Source organism: Oreochromis aureus, linkage group 5 (assembly GCF_013358895.1).
Source record: "Oreochromis aureus strain Israel breed Guangdong linkage group 5, ZZ_aureus, whole genome shotgun sequence".
NCBI classification, from domain to species: domain Eukaryota; kingdom Metazoa; phylum Chordata; class Actinopteri; order Cichliformes; family Cichlidae; genus Oreochromis; species Oreochromis aureus.
The window spans coordinates 1,715,646-1,729,957 of NC_052946.1; the positions used below are offsets into that span (position 1 = coordinate 1,715,646).

Sequence of the window (14,312 nt, forward strand, 5' to 3'; positions counted from 1 at the left end):
CTGTAGATACTGCAGCAGAAGCAGCAGCAACAGTTGCAGTAGACACACTGGCACCTTCATTAGTATCACACTCACCCATCTGTGTTTTATCTTCCCATTGCACTGATGGGTGGACAGTTCTCAGGTGCCCGTGCAGGTTGTTTGTGGAGCCGCCTCTATATGATAGTCTTTTCTTGCAGACTCTACATTCTGCCTTTGTATTGTCAATAAAATTGAAATGGTTCCAGATTTAGTTTCTTTTCTTGGTGTCACTCATTTTCTTTACTCTACCTTTCTAATGTGTTGATGTTGTCTGTTGTAGTTGCCCCTGGCTCTCTTTCTCTCTCTCCCTCCTGCTCTGTTTGTGTGCTACTGCTGCTGCGTGTGTAACTACCACCCCTCCCCCCTCTGCTCAGCACAAACACAAGACTGTGTTCCCCCCCCCCCGGCTCAGCACAAACACAAGGCTCACATGCAGCGTGAAGTGAAAAAAGTGAGACAGAGAGGGTGAGAGAAAGAAAGAAAAAAAAACACTTCAAAGAGCTGTTTCATTCCCGACTGACCTATCACTAGTTCCTGGGGTAACAGTCTGTGTTCTGATTACAGTTAATGTTAAAATGTTTTTACAGATTGAGATTTAGTCATTAAATGTCAAACAACATTTCTGTAGTCTGTCTCTATGTGTTAGCCCTGCAACACACTAGTAACCACTCCAGCTTTATTTGTCATATGCAAGTTAGCACAGGGTCAACATCGCAATGAAATGTATTTGACGAGCAGAAGACAGTCACTCAGCAGAATGGTACAGTAGAAAAAATAAATAAATAAAATTAAATAATAAAAAATAAATAGAAAAATAATAAAGAGCAAAAAATTAATAAGATGTAGTAAAAGAAAAAAAGAGATTTTCAGTTAACTGTTAACTATAAATATATGTACACACTAGTGATTAAATAAAGAAAATCTTACAAACTAAACAGTACAAAAGGTTTTTTTTTTGTTTGTTTTTTTTGTGGCAGTTGTTACAGTATTGCACTTTTTTTTTAAATATAAATATCAATAAAGTGGAGTGACCAGTGCAGATTAAACAGAGTACTTGTGAAGCTGCAGGGTAGCTTCTGAGTGCATCCTGTGGACTGTGCTGTGTGTGTTTAAGTGTTGTGGTTGAGGTGTCGTATGGCTTGATGGTAGAAACTGTTTTCAAGTCTTGTAATCCGAGCAGACAGACTCCTGTAACGTCTGCCAGATGGTAACAAGGAGCTGATGTGCTGGGTGGCTGTGGTCCTTGATGATGCCTCAGGGAGAGGTTGAAGATGTTGGTGAACACCTCTGCCAGCTCGTCTGCACACACTCTGAGAAGCCGGCCTGGGCTGCCGTCCGGTCCTGGAGCTTTGTGAGGATTGACCTTTTTAAAAGTCCATCTCACAGCTTCTGTTTTCAGAGTTAAAGTTACAGCCTCACTGTCCTCCTGATGGTAGAGGATCTGCTCTCTGTTGTCTGCATCAAAACGAGCATAGAAGTTGTTGAGCTAATCTGCGAGAGATGCAGTGGGCTGAACACTGCCTGTGTTGTCCTTCTTGTAGTCAGTGATGCAGCGCAGTCCATTCCAAATTCACCTGGTGTCAAAGCTGTGGTAGCTGGACTGCATTTTGTCCCTGTAGTTCTTTCTGGCCTTTTTTATGGACTTTCGGAGGTCATACCTGGCTGCTTTATATGCATCAGCATCCCCTGAGTTAAAGGCAGAGGTCCGCACTTTTAGCTTGGCGCGAGCATCTTTATTTACCCAGGGTTTCTGATTTGGATATATGCGGACAGTGGTTTTTGTGATGGTATCATCCATGCACTTTCCAATATATCCAATGACAGAGTCTGTGAGTCCGTTGATGTTGCCATCAGCTGCATCCACAAATATCTGCCAGTCAGTCGTGTCAAAGCAGTTCTGTAGGACCTCCTCAGCCTCACTGTCCCATTTGTAGATTACCCTGGAAGCTGGTTTTTCCTGTTTTAGTCTTTGTCTGTATGCAGGCAGCAGCAGAATGGAACAATGGTCTGCCTTGCCAAAAGCTGGGCGGGGGAGGGGTTTGTAGCACTCTTTGAATGGAGTGTAACAATGGTCCAGTGTTTGATCACCTCTTGTGGGGAAGGAGATGTGCTGATAGTATTTGGGGAGAACCTTCTTCATGTTGGCTCTGTTGAAGTCTCCCAGCACAATAAAGGCAGCTTCTGGATTTTTGTTCTCAAGTCCAATAATGATATTATACAGTTCGTCCATAGCCGTAGCTTTATCAGCATGAGGGGGAATGTAAACAGCTGAAAGGAGAACTGAACTGAACTCCCTCGGGAGGTAAAAAGTCCTGACTTTAATGGTCAGTAGCTCAAGGCTCTGAGAGCCGGTCTCCCCGGTAAATAGTGAATCCATCCGGCGTGATGGCGCAGTCAGGGACGCTGGGCTCCAGCCATGTCTCTGTGAAGGCCAGAACGCAGCAGTTCCTGATGTCTTGTTGGTGTTTAATCCATGCACGCATCTCGTCAAGTTTGTTGTCAAGAGACTGGAGATTCGCGAGCAGGATGCTGGGCAGAGGTGGCTTGCTGTTTCTCTGTCGCGTTCGGCACAAAACTCCGGCGCGTTTCTCCCTCTTTGTTTTCCCTCGACGTCGCGCGAGTAAACAAAGGATCCCAGGCAGCAGAGCGTCCACAGAGTCAAAACCCGCTGTAAAGTCCAAACTGGCTGATGAACGTAGCTCCAAAAGCGTTTGTCTGTCATACCGAGTGTATGATCGCGCTGTGCGCACAGAAATAGAAAGCAGTACAAAACAAATAATAACATTTTTGCTGAGATGACTGGGAGCTCTCGTCGGTGCAGCCATCTTACGGCACAACCATAACTTTTCTGTAAATGGCTTGTCTCTTATATATCATTTTTCTACTATGAGCAAAGCGGTTTGCATGCCTCATTCACTCATTCATACAAGCGCTTTTTTTTCTGTCCTCACATGCTCACACTCACATGCATTCAGTCAGCACCAGGAGGTGCTCTGCTCTTTATTTATGTGTTGCCACGTTGAATCATAGTACAAGGGCTCCACTAGTGATAATCCTTTCTTTCTCTGCGCACACACAAACACACTTTGTTCACACTTAGAGTGAACAAACTCAAGATTCAAGAAGTTTATTGTCATGTCCACTGCAAAACAAATGTCTTGATGCATGCTCAATCATCCAGGTAAGTAAATCTCCAGAAGTTGATTCTGTTCATAAGGACGTAGCATTTTTAGTGGGAGGGGCAGTCACACCACCACCAATCTTGTAAACAGTACAACTACCGACTAATAACCTGCCTCAGCACCACGTGGAAGCTCCTGTCAGGCATCATAGAAGCTAAGATGCAGAGGCACATGACTCAAAACATGAGTGGGGCACAGAAAGGGATGGGCAAGAATACCAGAGGCGCAAAACACCAGCTACTGGTAGACAGGACAGTCAGCTGAGACTGCAAGACCAGGCTGACCAACCTGTGCACTGCCTGGATTGATTACAAGACGGCCTATGACTCAATGCCCCACAGCTGGATACTGGAATGCCTAGAACTGTACAAGATCAACAGGACCCTAAGAGCCTTCATCAGGAACTCAATGGGGATGTGGCGTACAACACTAGAGGCCAACTTCAAGCCCATAGCACAAGTCACTATCAAGTGCGGGATCTACCAAGGAGATGCTCTGTCCCCACTGCTGTTCTGTATAGGCCTGAACCCCCTCAGTCAGATCATTGACAAGACTGGCTACGGATACTGACTACGGAGAGGAGCAGTTGTCAGCCATCTCCTGTACATGGATGACATCAAGCTGTATGCAAAGAGTGAACGATCCACACTACCAGGATATACAGCAATGATATCGGGATGTCATTCGGACTGGAGAAGTGTAATCGGATGATAAGAAAGACAGGGAAGGTAGTCAGAACCAAGGGGATCGAACTAGCTGTCCTCTGTGCAGACATAGAGGACAGCTACAAGTACCTGGGGATCGCACAGGCAAACAGACTATATGCGCCTTAGCATATGCTACTTCAGGTCGGGAAACTCCTGTATAGTGCTTCGTTTCCTGTGTGATATTTGCTCCTTGTTTACGGTCGGGTTATCCAAAACAAGTCAACCTATGGGATGAATCAAGCGGTGATTTACATTTCTCAAGTTGTCTTGGGCATTTACCGAAAATATCTGTAGATGATGTTCATTGACTTGTCGATATTTTTTCCCCCGCGCCTCAGAGCAAAAGAGAGAAAGTATTCAAATTCTATATTTCTCAGTATTTGTATACAGCGGTCCCTCATTTATCGTGGATGTTATGTTCTAAAAATAACCAGCGATAGGTGAAATCCGCGAAGTAGCCAACTTTATTTTTTACAATTATTATAGATGTTTTAAGGCTGTAAAACCCCTCACTATACACTTTATACAGTTTTCTCATACAGGCATGAACATTTTCGAACTTTTCTCTCTTGTTTAAACACTGTCAAAGTTCAAACCTTCATAGAAAAATAAGTCCAGTGTGATAGAATGAAACCAAAGATCAAACCCTGTTTTCAGGTCCAGAATATGGAATAGAGCAGCCGCGAGAGAATTCAACATTAATGAATCATTAGGGAATAAATGAATCAGAAGTCAAACTTTTTGTGCGATGGTTATCTTCTTCAGAGTCACACTGCTAGCAATCGATGTAGCGAATCTGTACTATATCAGAGCGCGCTCCCCTATATAGCTCACTCAACGCGTGCCATGCCATGCCATGCTAGTTTTATTGACTTCACCTGTCAGTGGTCATAATGTTATGCCTGATTAGTGTACTTGGGAGTTTTTTTTTTTTTTTTTAAAAGAGCAATATGCACAATATGTGTAATATGTTTCCCCAGCTGGACAACCCAGATGAACAGGCAGCACAGATCAGAAGAGAGCTGGATGGACGACTGCAAATGGCAGACCAGATTGCTCGGGTAAGAGATATTTGGATGGTTGTGGACATAAATAACAAAGGATTGACTCTTATTTTATATTTCAGTATACAATATAAATACAGACATTTTTCCTCAGTTACATTTTTACATATATGTAACATTTATTAGAAATGAGCAGCACAGTGTTTTGGTGGTTTGCATCGTTACGTCGTAGCTGGAAGGTTCAATTCAATTTTATTTATACCGCGCCATATCACTATAACAGTCACCTTAACTCGCTTTATATTATGAGGTAGAACCTACAGTAATAGATGGTAATAATAATCGTTCAAATCTGCTAACTGGCTGGAGCCTTTCTCTGTGGAGTTTATATGTTCAGTGGGTACTCCAGCTTCCTCTCACAGTCTGAAGTTATGAATGTTAGATTGATTGGCAAAATTGGCAGTAGTTGTGAGCAGAAATGGCTGTCTCCATTTCCATGTTAGTCCTGTAATAGACTGGCAGCCTGTCTTGTAACCTTCTTCCTGCCCTGTGATAGCTGGAATAGGCTCAAGCCCAATTGTGTTCCTGAATTGATGGATTACCACAGACTTTATCAACATTTAACAAATTTGCTTTAAAGTCTTTCTTTGGATCAGATTATTCATTAATATTCATTCATTGTTCATTATTTAATTGACTGCTTTCCCATTTTTGTCAGTATGGAGGGAAGTTCCCTCGGTTTGTCTCCAGAGAAATGGAGGCCATGTACATTGAGGAGCTGCGATCCTCTGTCAACCTCCTGATGGCAAACCTGGAGAGCATGCCAGTGTCCAAAGGAGGAGAGTTCAAGCTGCAGAAGCTAAAACGAGGCCACAACACCTCCATCATGGACATGGGCCAGGAGGATGAGAATGCGCTGTCCAAGTCTGATGTAGTGCTGTCCTTCACCCTGGAGGTAGGTGAAGAGACCTATGAAACCATTTGTAGAATATGTCTTGCTGTGTCACTTTACTGGTACAAATACAGCAGAATGCACATATAAAAGAAAGATGACCTTGGTCATAGGGATGGGAATGGAGAACCGGTTGTTGTAGAGAACCAGTTCCCAGTAGTCTAATTCCTTTGAATTGTTAGTCTGCCTGCCTATCTATCCTGTTTATGGGTTATCGGCAATAAAAAATGCATTAGTAAATTCAATTACGAATTTTTAAATTCTTTTATTTATTTAAATATGACTAAATAATTGTATTATTTAACAATTGAATTTAAAATAAAAGCACTATTCATAAATCAATTTATATATTTATAAATCAATATTTCAATATTTCAATATTAATTATTTCTAATCAAAAATTACATTTAAAAAGAGAAATCGTTAAATTAATTAAAAAATAATCAAAGATATGTTTCCGATATTTAAAATGGCGATTCCATTTCTCATTTTCCATTTCCTCACTGCATTTCCCTTTCCTGTTAGCTCACGGTTTAGCTATTATATTAGGAAAGGGATTATCTTAACTCTAATTAGCTGGATTAGGGTTGCAATGCTAAGAAGTGTGTGTGTGCTTGTATAAAGGCTATTCAGTCTTTTTATTTACACTCCACTCCAACTCTATTGATGGGCAAAGCGAGACTTTGTAAACTCTGAAATAGTCAAAGCATTTCTGCCAGAATTGTATCGAAGCTTTCAAACAATATGAAACGCATCTCCATGGTGACATCTGCTGGCCAATTGGGCTATCGCCAGATCTTGATAATGTTGTTCTGTTCAGCTGCTTATAGTAGCAGACTGTCAATAATTGTTATCAACAGATGTTTCAAAGAAATCCTTGCCTGAACAAGGCAATAATATGACCTAACACTGGAATTTTAACTCTTGTAAATTTGCTGTGTAGAGAAACATGTTTTGCCAATCTGAGACTGATTACAGTTAGTCCCAGTCTGACAGACATTTCTCCCTCAAGGCTACCTGTACACATACTGAAAATTTGTTGTCAAGGATCCCACCTGTCTGGCTCAGTTCAGTCACGAAGCAGGACAGAGCCAGGACAGGGTCATTGGTACTAATCTTCCCTCCATCCAGGACATGTAGGCTGTAACTCTGATGAACACTTTGAAAAAGCCTGCTGAGTTATTATTTTGATCATATGCACATATGCACACTACTCAATTTTGCAATTAATATATTCTAGCTCCTTAAGAGTCGCCACACATATTATGTGTGTTATATAGGTTCATACAGTCTTCATTTGTTTCTGGGGCATTTTTACACTGTCCATTTTATTTTGACATCCTACCAGAAGTGGCAGTAATGTTGTATTTTACCAGGGTGTGTTTGGCACTAACTGCCGTGAGTTGCTTGTAATAGTTTGTTCAAGTGAGTTCACCTAATTATGTGTTTTAACCGCTAACATTAGCTTTTTAGCTTATTTAGTTCTGCTTCACTTTGCATGGTAGCAAGTATAACCTATGATGTTTACAGGTCATAGCTTTATCTAATTGCAAAAATGTTTACACATGTCAGCTCACACAGGATATTTTGTCTTGTTTATAGTTTTACCATTCATTAATTCTTTCATCAAAATCCATGCCATGCATCCAATTGGAAATAAACTACCAAAAAGGAACACGGTGTGGTTTTTCTTTGCGAGATGATGGCTATCTATCTGCCTAGTTAAGTCTAAGGGCAGAATATACATACATACATACACAAAAAATTCTCTCTCACCCCTGATAAAGCCGACCCAACTAAACACAAAAAGTCCTGTTTGAGCGATAAGATATTAACCACAAAAGTGCCGAACCAAAAAGTCCCATACAGTGCTATAAGCGGGAGATGAGCAAATCGTGATCAACTGTGTCAAATGCAGCGGTCATGTCCAACAAGACAAGCACTGCATATTTACCACGGTCTGTCACTATCAGGCTCCATAACTTTTACGAGGGCTCTCTCTGTACTGTGAAAGGGCTTAATGCCGGAATTAAAGATTTCAGACAACTGAGAGTCATTCAAATAGTCCATCAACTGAGTATAAACAATCCTTTCCAGGATCTTGCTCAGAAGGGGAAGCTTAGAGATGGGTCTAAAATTTGACATGACTGAACTGTCTAAGCCTGATTTCTTAAGTAAAGGATGTATGATTGCATGCTTAAACTCATTAGGTACTTGACCAGACAAAAGACTAGTATTAATAATGTTCAGAATCATCATTAGGAGAGCCACACGGTTTAGCATTTAACACAAGTTTCTCTAAATCAGGTAAAACAATTGGTAGAAAAGCAGAAAACAAAGTTGAGCAAGAACCATACATGGCTGGGTCAGCAATAGATAGAGTCGGAGGCCTCAAGCTAGCAACCTTGTCCACAAAAAAATTAAGAAACTTATTGCACATAACCTTAGAAGAGTGCAAAAGACCATAACCTTCTGTACTAAGTACAGAATTTATAGTGTTATACAATACACGAGGGTTATGCGAGCTGGCAGCAATACGTTGAGAAAAATAGCAGTGCTTGGCAGCCTTTACTGCTCTCTGATAGACTTTCCAGCTAGTCTAAAGAGCTCCCAGAGAGACATACAGCCTATCCTTTTTCCACCATCTTTCACATCTACATTCTTTTCTTGCGGCTCTGGTAAAATCAGTTTGCCAAGGACAGCCTTGGGCTTGCATTGTCTGAATCTTAAAGGAGCAACAATGTCGAGGACAGATTTACAAGCAGAATCCAAATAAGAAAATAATCCATCTGAGGTGGACAACTCAGGAGGATAAGACATAAGTTGGTCAAACAATTTGGAAAACCACTCGGCGGTATCTGAGCCAAAAGCACAATAACATCGAACAGTTACAGCCCGTTTAACATTAGGATTAAAAAGAAGAATGTCACATAAAATGGGCATATGGTCAGAGAGTATCAGTGTCCAGTCCAGTGTGTGATCACGTTCTTGAGTGGCACCTTTAACAGACTGAACAAAATTAAAAGAGTTCACTAAGTCCAGAAAGTCCTTGGCCAGGGGCTTCCCCAGGCAGCAGACGTGTATATTAAAATCAGAGAGCAGAAGGATCTGGTCATACCGTGATGCACAGTCAGCAAGAAACTCCTTATTATATTTTGGGGGCCGATAAACAATTGCACACAACAGCTAAGACGAGTGGCCCAGTTCGCACAAACAGAGTTCAGAACTGGTGTGGCGTATTGACGGGGATAGCTGCTTAAAATCAAGATGTGCTTTAAAAACAACAGCTAGCCCTCCTCAGCGGCCAGAAACTGTCAGAACACTAAAAAAGGCACAGCCAGCCGGCAATAATTCAGAAAAGGCATGTATTTTAGCAGTATCTGTCCATGCATAACTTAAATGCTTTAAAAATGTCTTTTTGTCATTAACCTCTGCATGTTGGTGTTGCAGGTGGTGATAATGGAAGTGCAGGGTCTGAGGTCTTTGGCTCCAAACAGGATTGTTTACTGCACCATGGAGGTTGAGGGAGGACATAAACTGCAGACAGATCAGGCTGAGGCCTCAAAACCCATGTATGTAAAGAACACATGCACACACACACACACTCATTCATGCACACACACACACACACACACACTAACTATATGGAAATTGAAAACGAAAAGAAAAACAGGACCTCCATCACACCAAACAAACTTTTTTGGCATTATGACTAACGTCATCGGTATGTTCTGATCGCAATAAAGCTGCCCGTTGACATACAGCTTATCAGCTGTGCTTGGGAGCCTCTTTGAATGAACTCTATATGGATTGGGAACAGGACCTTCGCCATTCCAGGATTTATTTGGGAAACTGGTCCCTCAGTTCCTTGCCATGGCTTTGCAGCTCTTGTTGTCTGCTGCGGGTCCGGCGGCAACGTTGCAGCTCTTGTGGCCTACTGCGGTTCTGGTGGTGGCGACATGGCATGGAAGGTGACCCGGCACGTGGACGTGCAGGGCGTGCTGGACGTGGATGTGGTAGAAGACTCATGGGCAGTTTGGCAGACGGCTGGCTCACAGGGCCAGATGAAGCAGGACCAGGTAGTGTTACGTCCTCAGGTGCAAGCGTGGCAGAGGTGGGCGGCTCGCAGACCCCTAGTGCGAGCAGTGCAGCTCCTTCTGGCGTGCAGACCTCCGACTCGGGCAGAGCGGGTCCCTCCAGCGTGCAGACCTCAGATTCGGGCAGAGGAGATCCAGGCGATGGTTTAGCAGCTACAGACAATGGAGTAGTGAGTTGTGTGGCAGCTGCAGATGGTGGAGTAGAGAGTGATGTGGAAATCAGCTACAGCTGGTGACGGCTGATGAGCTACAGGTGTGGCTGGCTTCAGGGTGGGAACGCCTCTTGGCCTGATGGTGCCAGTAAACCGGCCTTCCGGACACACACACACACACACACACACACACACACACCTATACCTGCAAGCAGGGAAACAGGAAATGAGCCGAAACAAAACACGTAAGAGCAGAGCATGCCTAACACAGACCCACAGGCAGGACGACCCACAATGATCGCTAGCCTGAGGTAACTCCAACAAAAACCCATGAGTCCTGGGTACTCAGACTCAGGCCCATGACAGAATGCAGCACCTGAAAGTCTTCATGTAGGATTTCCAGGAGGGCCAGGTCCAGGAGCGGATCTAGAAGGCATGGGGTGGCAAGTGCCACCCTAAAATGATTTCTTGCCACCCCGAGTGCCACCCTAGTTTTGTAGATGATAGTGTTGTTTATCAAAATAAGATAGTATTAACACTTTGAGCGTACTTACAGTTAACAGTAAATAAAAATGCTAAAACTGAACATATTGCATAGTGTCCCCCCCCTCCACCATTAACAAATGGTTCAGCCCATAGCACGGACTGGCTTTTTTCTTGTTTTCAGTAGAAACCGATGCTTATGATTGTGCCAGAGCACATTTTGAACAACACCATGGGAATTTCATATTTCACACAGGTAGTTGGTTATTACAATCTGGAAATGGAATGGAGGTGAGTGTTATTAACCCTGTGTGGTCCACGGACACGCTGCACCTCCAAATCACATGACTGATTTACAGTGTTGGGAAGGTTACTTTTAAAATGTATTCCATTACAGAATACTGAATACATGCCCCAAAATGTATTCTGTAACGTATTCCGTTACGTTACTCAATGAGAGTAACGTATTCTGAATACTTTGGAATACTTAATATATTATCATGCTGTTTACAACTACATGAATGTACTATTGCTGTGATTTATTACTGATACTGAAGGTCCGCGGCTCCGAAACGTAGTAAAGGGACCTCTGGCTAATACGTCCGGTTCCCTGTCGGGCTGGTAGCCGAAAAATAGCTTTACTTTGTTGTCTGGGTCAACTTTGCTTGCCAGAGACAGAGAGAGGCGTTGAAAGGTTTCTCCAACGGAACTTATTTTTTCCGGAGGAAAACACGAACACAGTGTACAGTTGAGTCTTAATAGCTTACTTACAGCTGGGCTCGTCAGGCACTCTTCTTGGCTGCAGTGGTTATTGTTATATTTACATGCTTCCAGCTCCCGTTTTTGCTCCGTGACAGCTCGGACTTTTCCTTTCTCTCCCTCCCTCGCTCACAGACACATAACGTGTATGGCAGTCCATTCTCCTGCAGCACGGACTACACTGCCCATCAGGCTACATGCTTTAGGGCCATGCCTGTAGCATTCTGCCTTTAGCTTAGCACAACAACAACAACAAAAAGCGCTCTCTCACCCAGGAAACACGCAGAGAGAGCGCGTCACCCTGTAACCATGGCAACCGTAACGCTGCCGCCTGGAACAACATTACGTAGCTGTCAAACAAACCCAAACAGTCCTGACCCGCGACAATATGAAACAGGGAAGTACCGCCGTGTAATCCATTTATTTCAACAAAGTAACTGTATTCTGAATACCACCTTTTTAAACGGTAACTGTAACGGAATACAGTTACTCATATTTTGTATTCTGAATACGTAACGGCGGTACATGTATTCCGTTACTCCCCAACACTGCTGATTTAAGATGACATAGCAACAAGGTGCAGCCACGCTGAGTCTCTATTTCAGCCCACATTGAAAGTTCGGACTTCAAAGTTTTTAAATTTTAATTACAGGCCAGTAAATCCCGAGTTATGATTTGGTTGTTTAGGAAGAGGAGAAAGTTTTAGGAGTGACGATAATGACAGTGAGACAGAGCGAGCGAGTGAGGGAGAGAGAGCGAGAGCGAGTTTTTAGATGTGGGAGATTTGTGATGTTTAGCGTGGAGTGTATAGTTAGTGTGTTGTGTTGTCTTGTGTAGTTGTTCTGTTGTGTAGTCGTTGTTTTGTTTTGTGTCAGCAGGGGGGATTCTAGGATCAGAGCTTTGGGGGTGCTGAGCAACCAGAGAGCTGCCCAGCCAGGCAAGATAAACTTTACTTGTAACGATGAGACTTCTTCCCTGTCTCTGTCAGTCCCTGCATCCTTAAATGTCTCCAGTTGTCCCAAGTTCTCTCTTACTGTCTCCTTGGTGCATTTAAGGTGACCGGTTCAGGGGGTTGGGAAGCTCATCTTGTAACTGGAAGGTTGCCGGTTCGATCCCCAGCTCTGTCTGTCTTGGTCGTTGTGTCCTTGGGCAAGACACTTCACCTACTGGTGATGGCCAGAGGGGCCGATGGTGCGATATGGCAGCCTTGCTTCTGTCAGTCTGCCCCAGGGCAGCTGTGGCTACAACTGTAGCTTTCCTCCACCAGTGTGTGAATGAATAGTGGAATTGAAAAGCGCTATATAAATGCAGTCCATTATTATTATTTAAACCCCTGTTCCACCCTGTCCTCATCGTCTGTTGTCTTCGTCTCCGTTATCAGTCATCATAATTTTACCATCTCTGTGCAAGTCTGCAAATTTCTTTATTACATCATATGATTGTTAAATTCACCAGTTTCAATTTTATTTCTATAGCACATTTAAAAGACCCAGGTACATCAAAGTGCTTCACAGGCCAGCCGCATTTGCGGGGTTACAGCAGTAAAGGAGCAGGAAAATACAATTATCAGCAAAAGAAAATACAGTTATAAGATGGTGACGCGGCAACAAGCATGAACCGGGGAAAATATAAAAACTAAGTTGTTTGGAAGGCAAGCTTAAACAGGCGGGTTTTTAAACGTGATTTAAAGGATTGGATGGATTCCGATGCACGGACATTAATCGGCAAGCTGTTCCAGAGTTTTGATGCGGCAAAAGCAAAGCTCGATCCCCCCTACTCTTCCATCGAGACACTGGTTGCATTAAGAGCCCCTGGTTAGAGGATCTGAGTGCTCTCGTGGGGATGTATAGGTCAAGGAGGTCAATTAAGTAGCTGGGTGCCAGGTTATTTAAAATTTTAAAAGTGTATAAAAGGATTTTAAAAACGATACGGTATTTGACGGGGAGCCAATGAAGGTTGGCGAGGATAGGATAACCATCATTGTCTTCACCTTCCACATCTTCTCTTGCTCCTCTCTCAAACCTTGGTATTCCTCAGGCTTCTCATGTTCCTACTACCTGATGTTGCTATCACTCTGTATTGCTACATCTGTCACTACGGCCTTTTTCCTCTGCTTGTTCACCACTACTATGTCCGGCTGCCTACCCATCACCAGTTTATCTGTCTGTATCTGGAAGTCCCTCAGGATCTTAGCTTGTCCTTAGGACTTCAAGGCCAAACTCAGCACGGATGTTACTGTATGCTATGCTGGCTTTTTGATTACAGTGTTCCATGTATGTCCTGCCTGCTAGAATCTTGCACCCTGCTGTTATGTGCTAATTGTTTCAGGAACACCTTTGGCATAGTAGACCCCAGCCTTTATCGATCTTGTGCTTAGAGATTGTTCCTATGCTGCCATGATTATTTCCTCTGATTGGTGTTTCATTCCAGCTTTATATATTGGTAGGATTTTTTGAGTAAGACACTTCTTCTATCTGCCATTGGTGGATGATGGTTTCTATTCTTGCTCCTCTTCTATCTTTGGTTTTTGAGGCCTGAAGTATTCACTAAGCATCCATTGGTAAATTTGGTAAATTTGCTGGTTCTTATATAGTGCCTACTCTACTCGAGCACTCATCTGTTGATCTGTGGAACCAGCACTTTAACACAGGAAGTCTGGATTGGCTCTATGTTCAAATCAGTGACGGTAGAAAACATGGACGACCTAATAGCACCCCAAAAATGAAGCCAAAAAGTCTCTATTGCTCCCTGGTGTCTGGGTGCAGTATCGGCGTCGTATACCTCGCCTCCTCCATGTTAGCGGATGGGAATGGGTCAGACTATAATAAAAAAAAATTTCCTCTGATAAGTTTTTTTTCCAAAGATGCTTTCTTTCATTATCAGTAGTTCTCATCACGCTGATTTGGGTTCAAGGGGTCTCCTTTCTCATAGGTGTGATTCTAATTACTGCCACAG

General features: G+C 43.1%; 1 protein-coding gene across 1 annotated transcript in view; it reads left to right on the plus strand.

The window, feature by feature from the left end:
• The window catches only part of cadpsa (Ca2+-dependent activator protein for secretion a), a 378,183-nt gene that overhangs the window by 142,211 nt on the left and 221,660 nt on the right, over nucleotides 1–14,312 (plus strand). Inside the window, exons 4-6 of the mRNA XM_039611943.1 lie at nucleotides 4,891–4,971; nucleotides 5,633–5,869; nucleotides 9,317–9,438. Coding sequence (XP_039467877.1) covers nucleotides 4,891–4,971; nucleotides 5,633–5,869; nucleotides 9,317–9,438 — 440 coding nt within the window. The remainder of the gene's footprint in view (nucleotides 1–4,890; nucleotides 4,972–5,632; nucleotides 5,870–9,316; nucleotides 9,439–14,312) is intronic.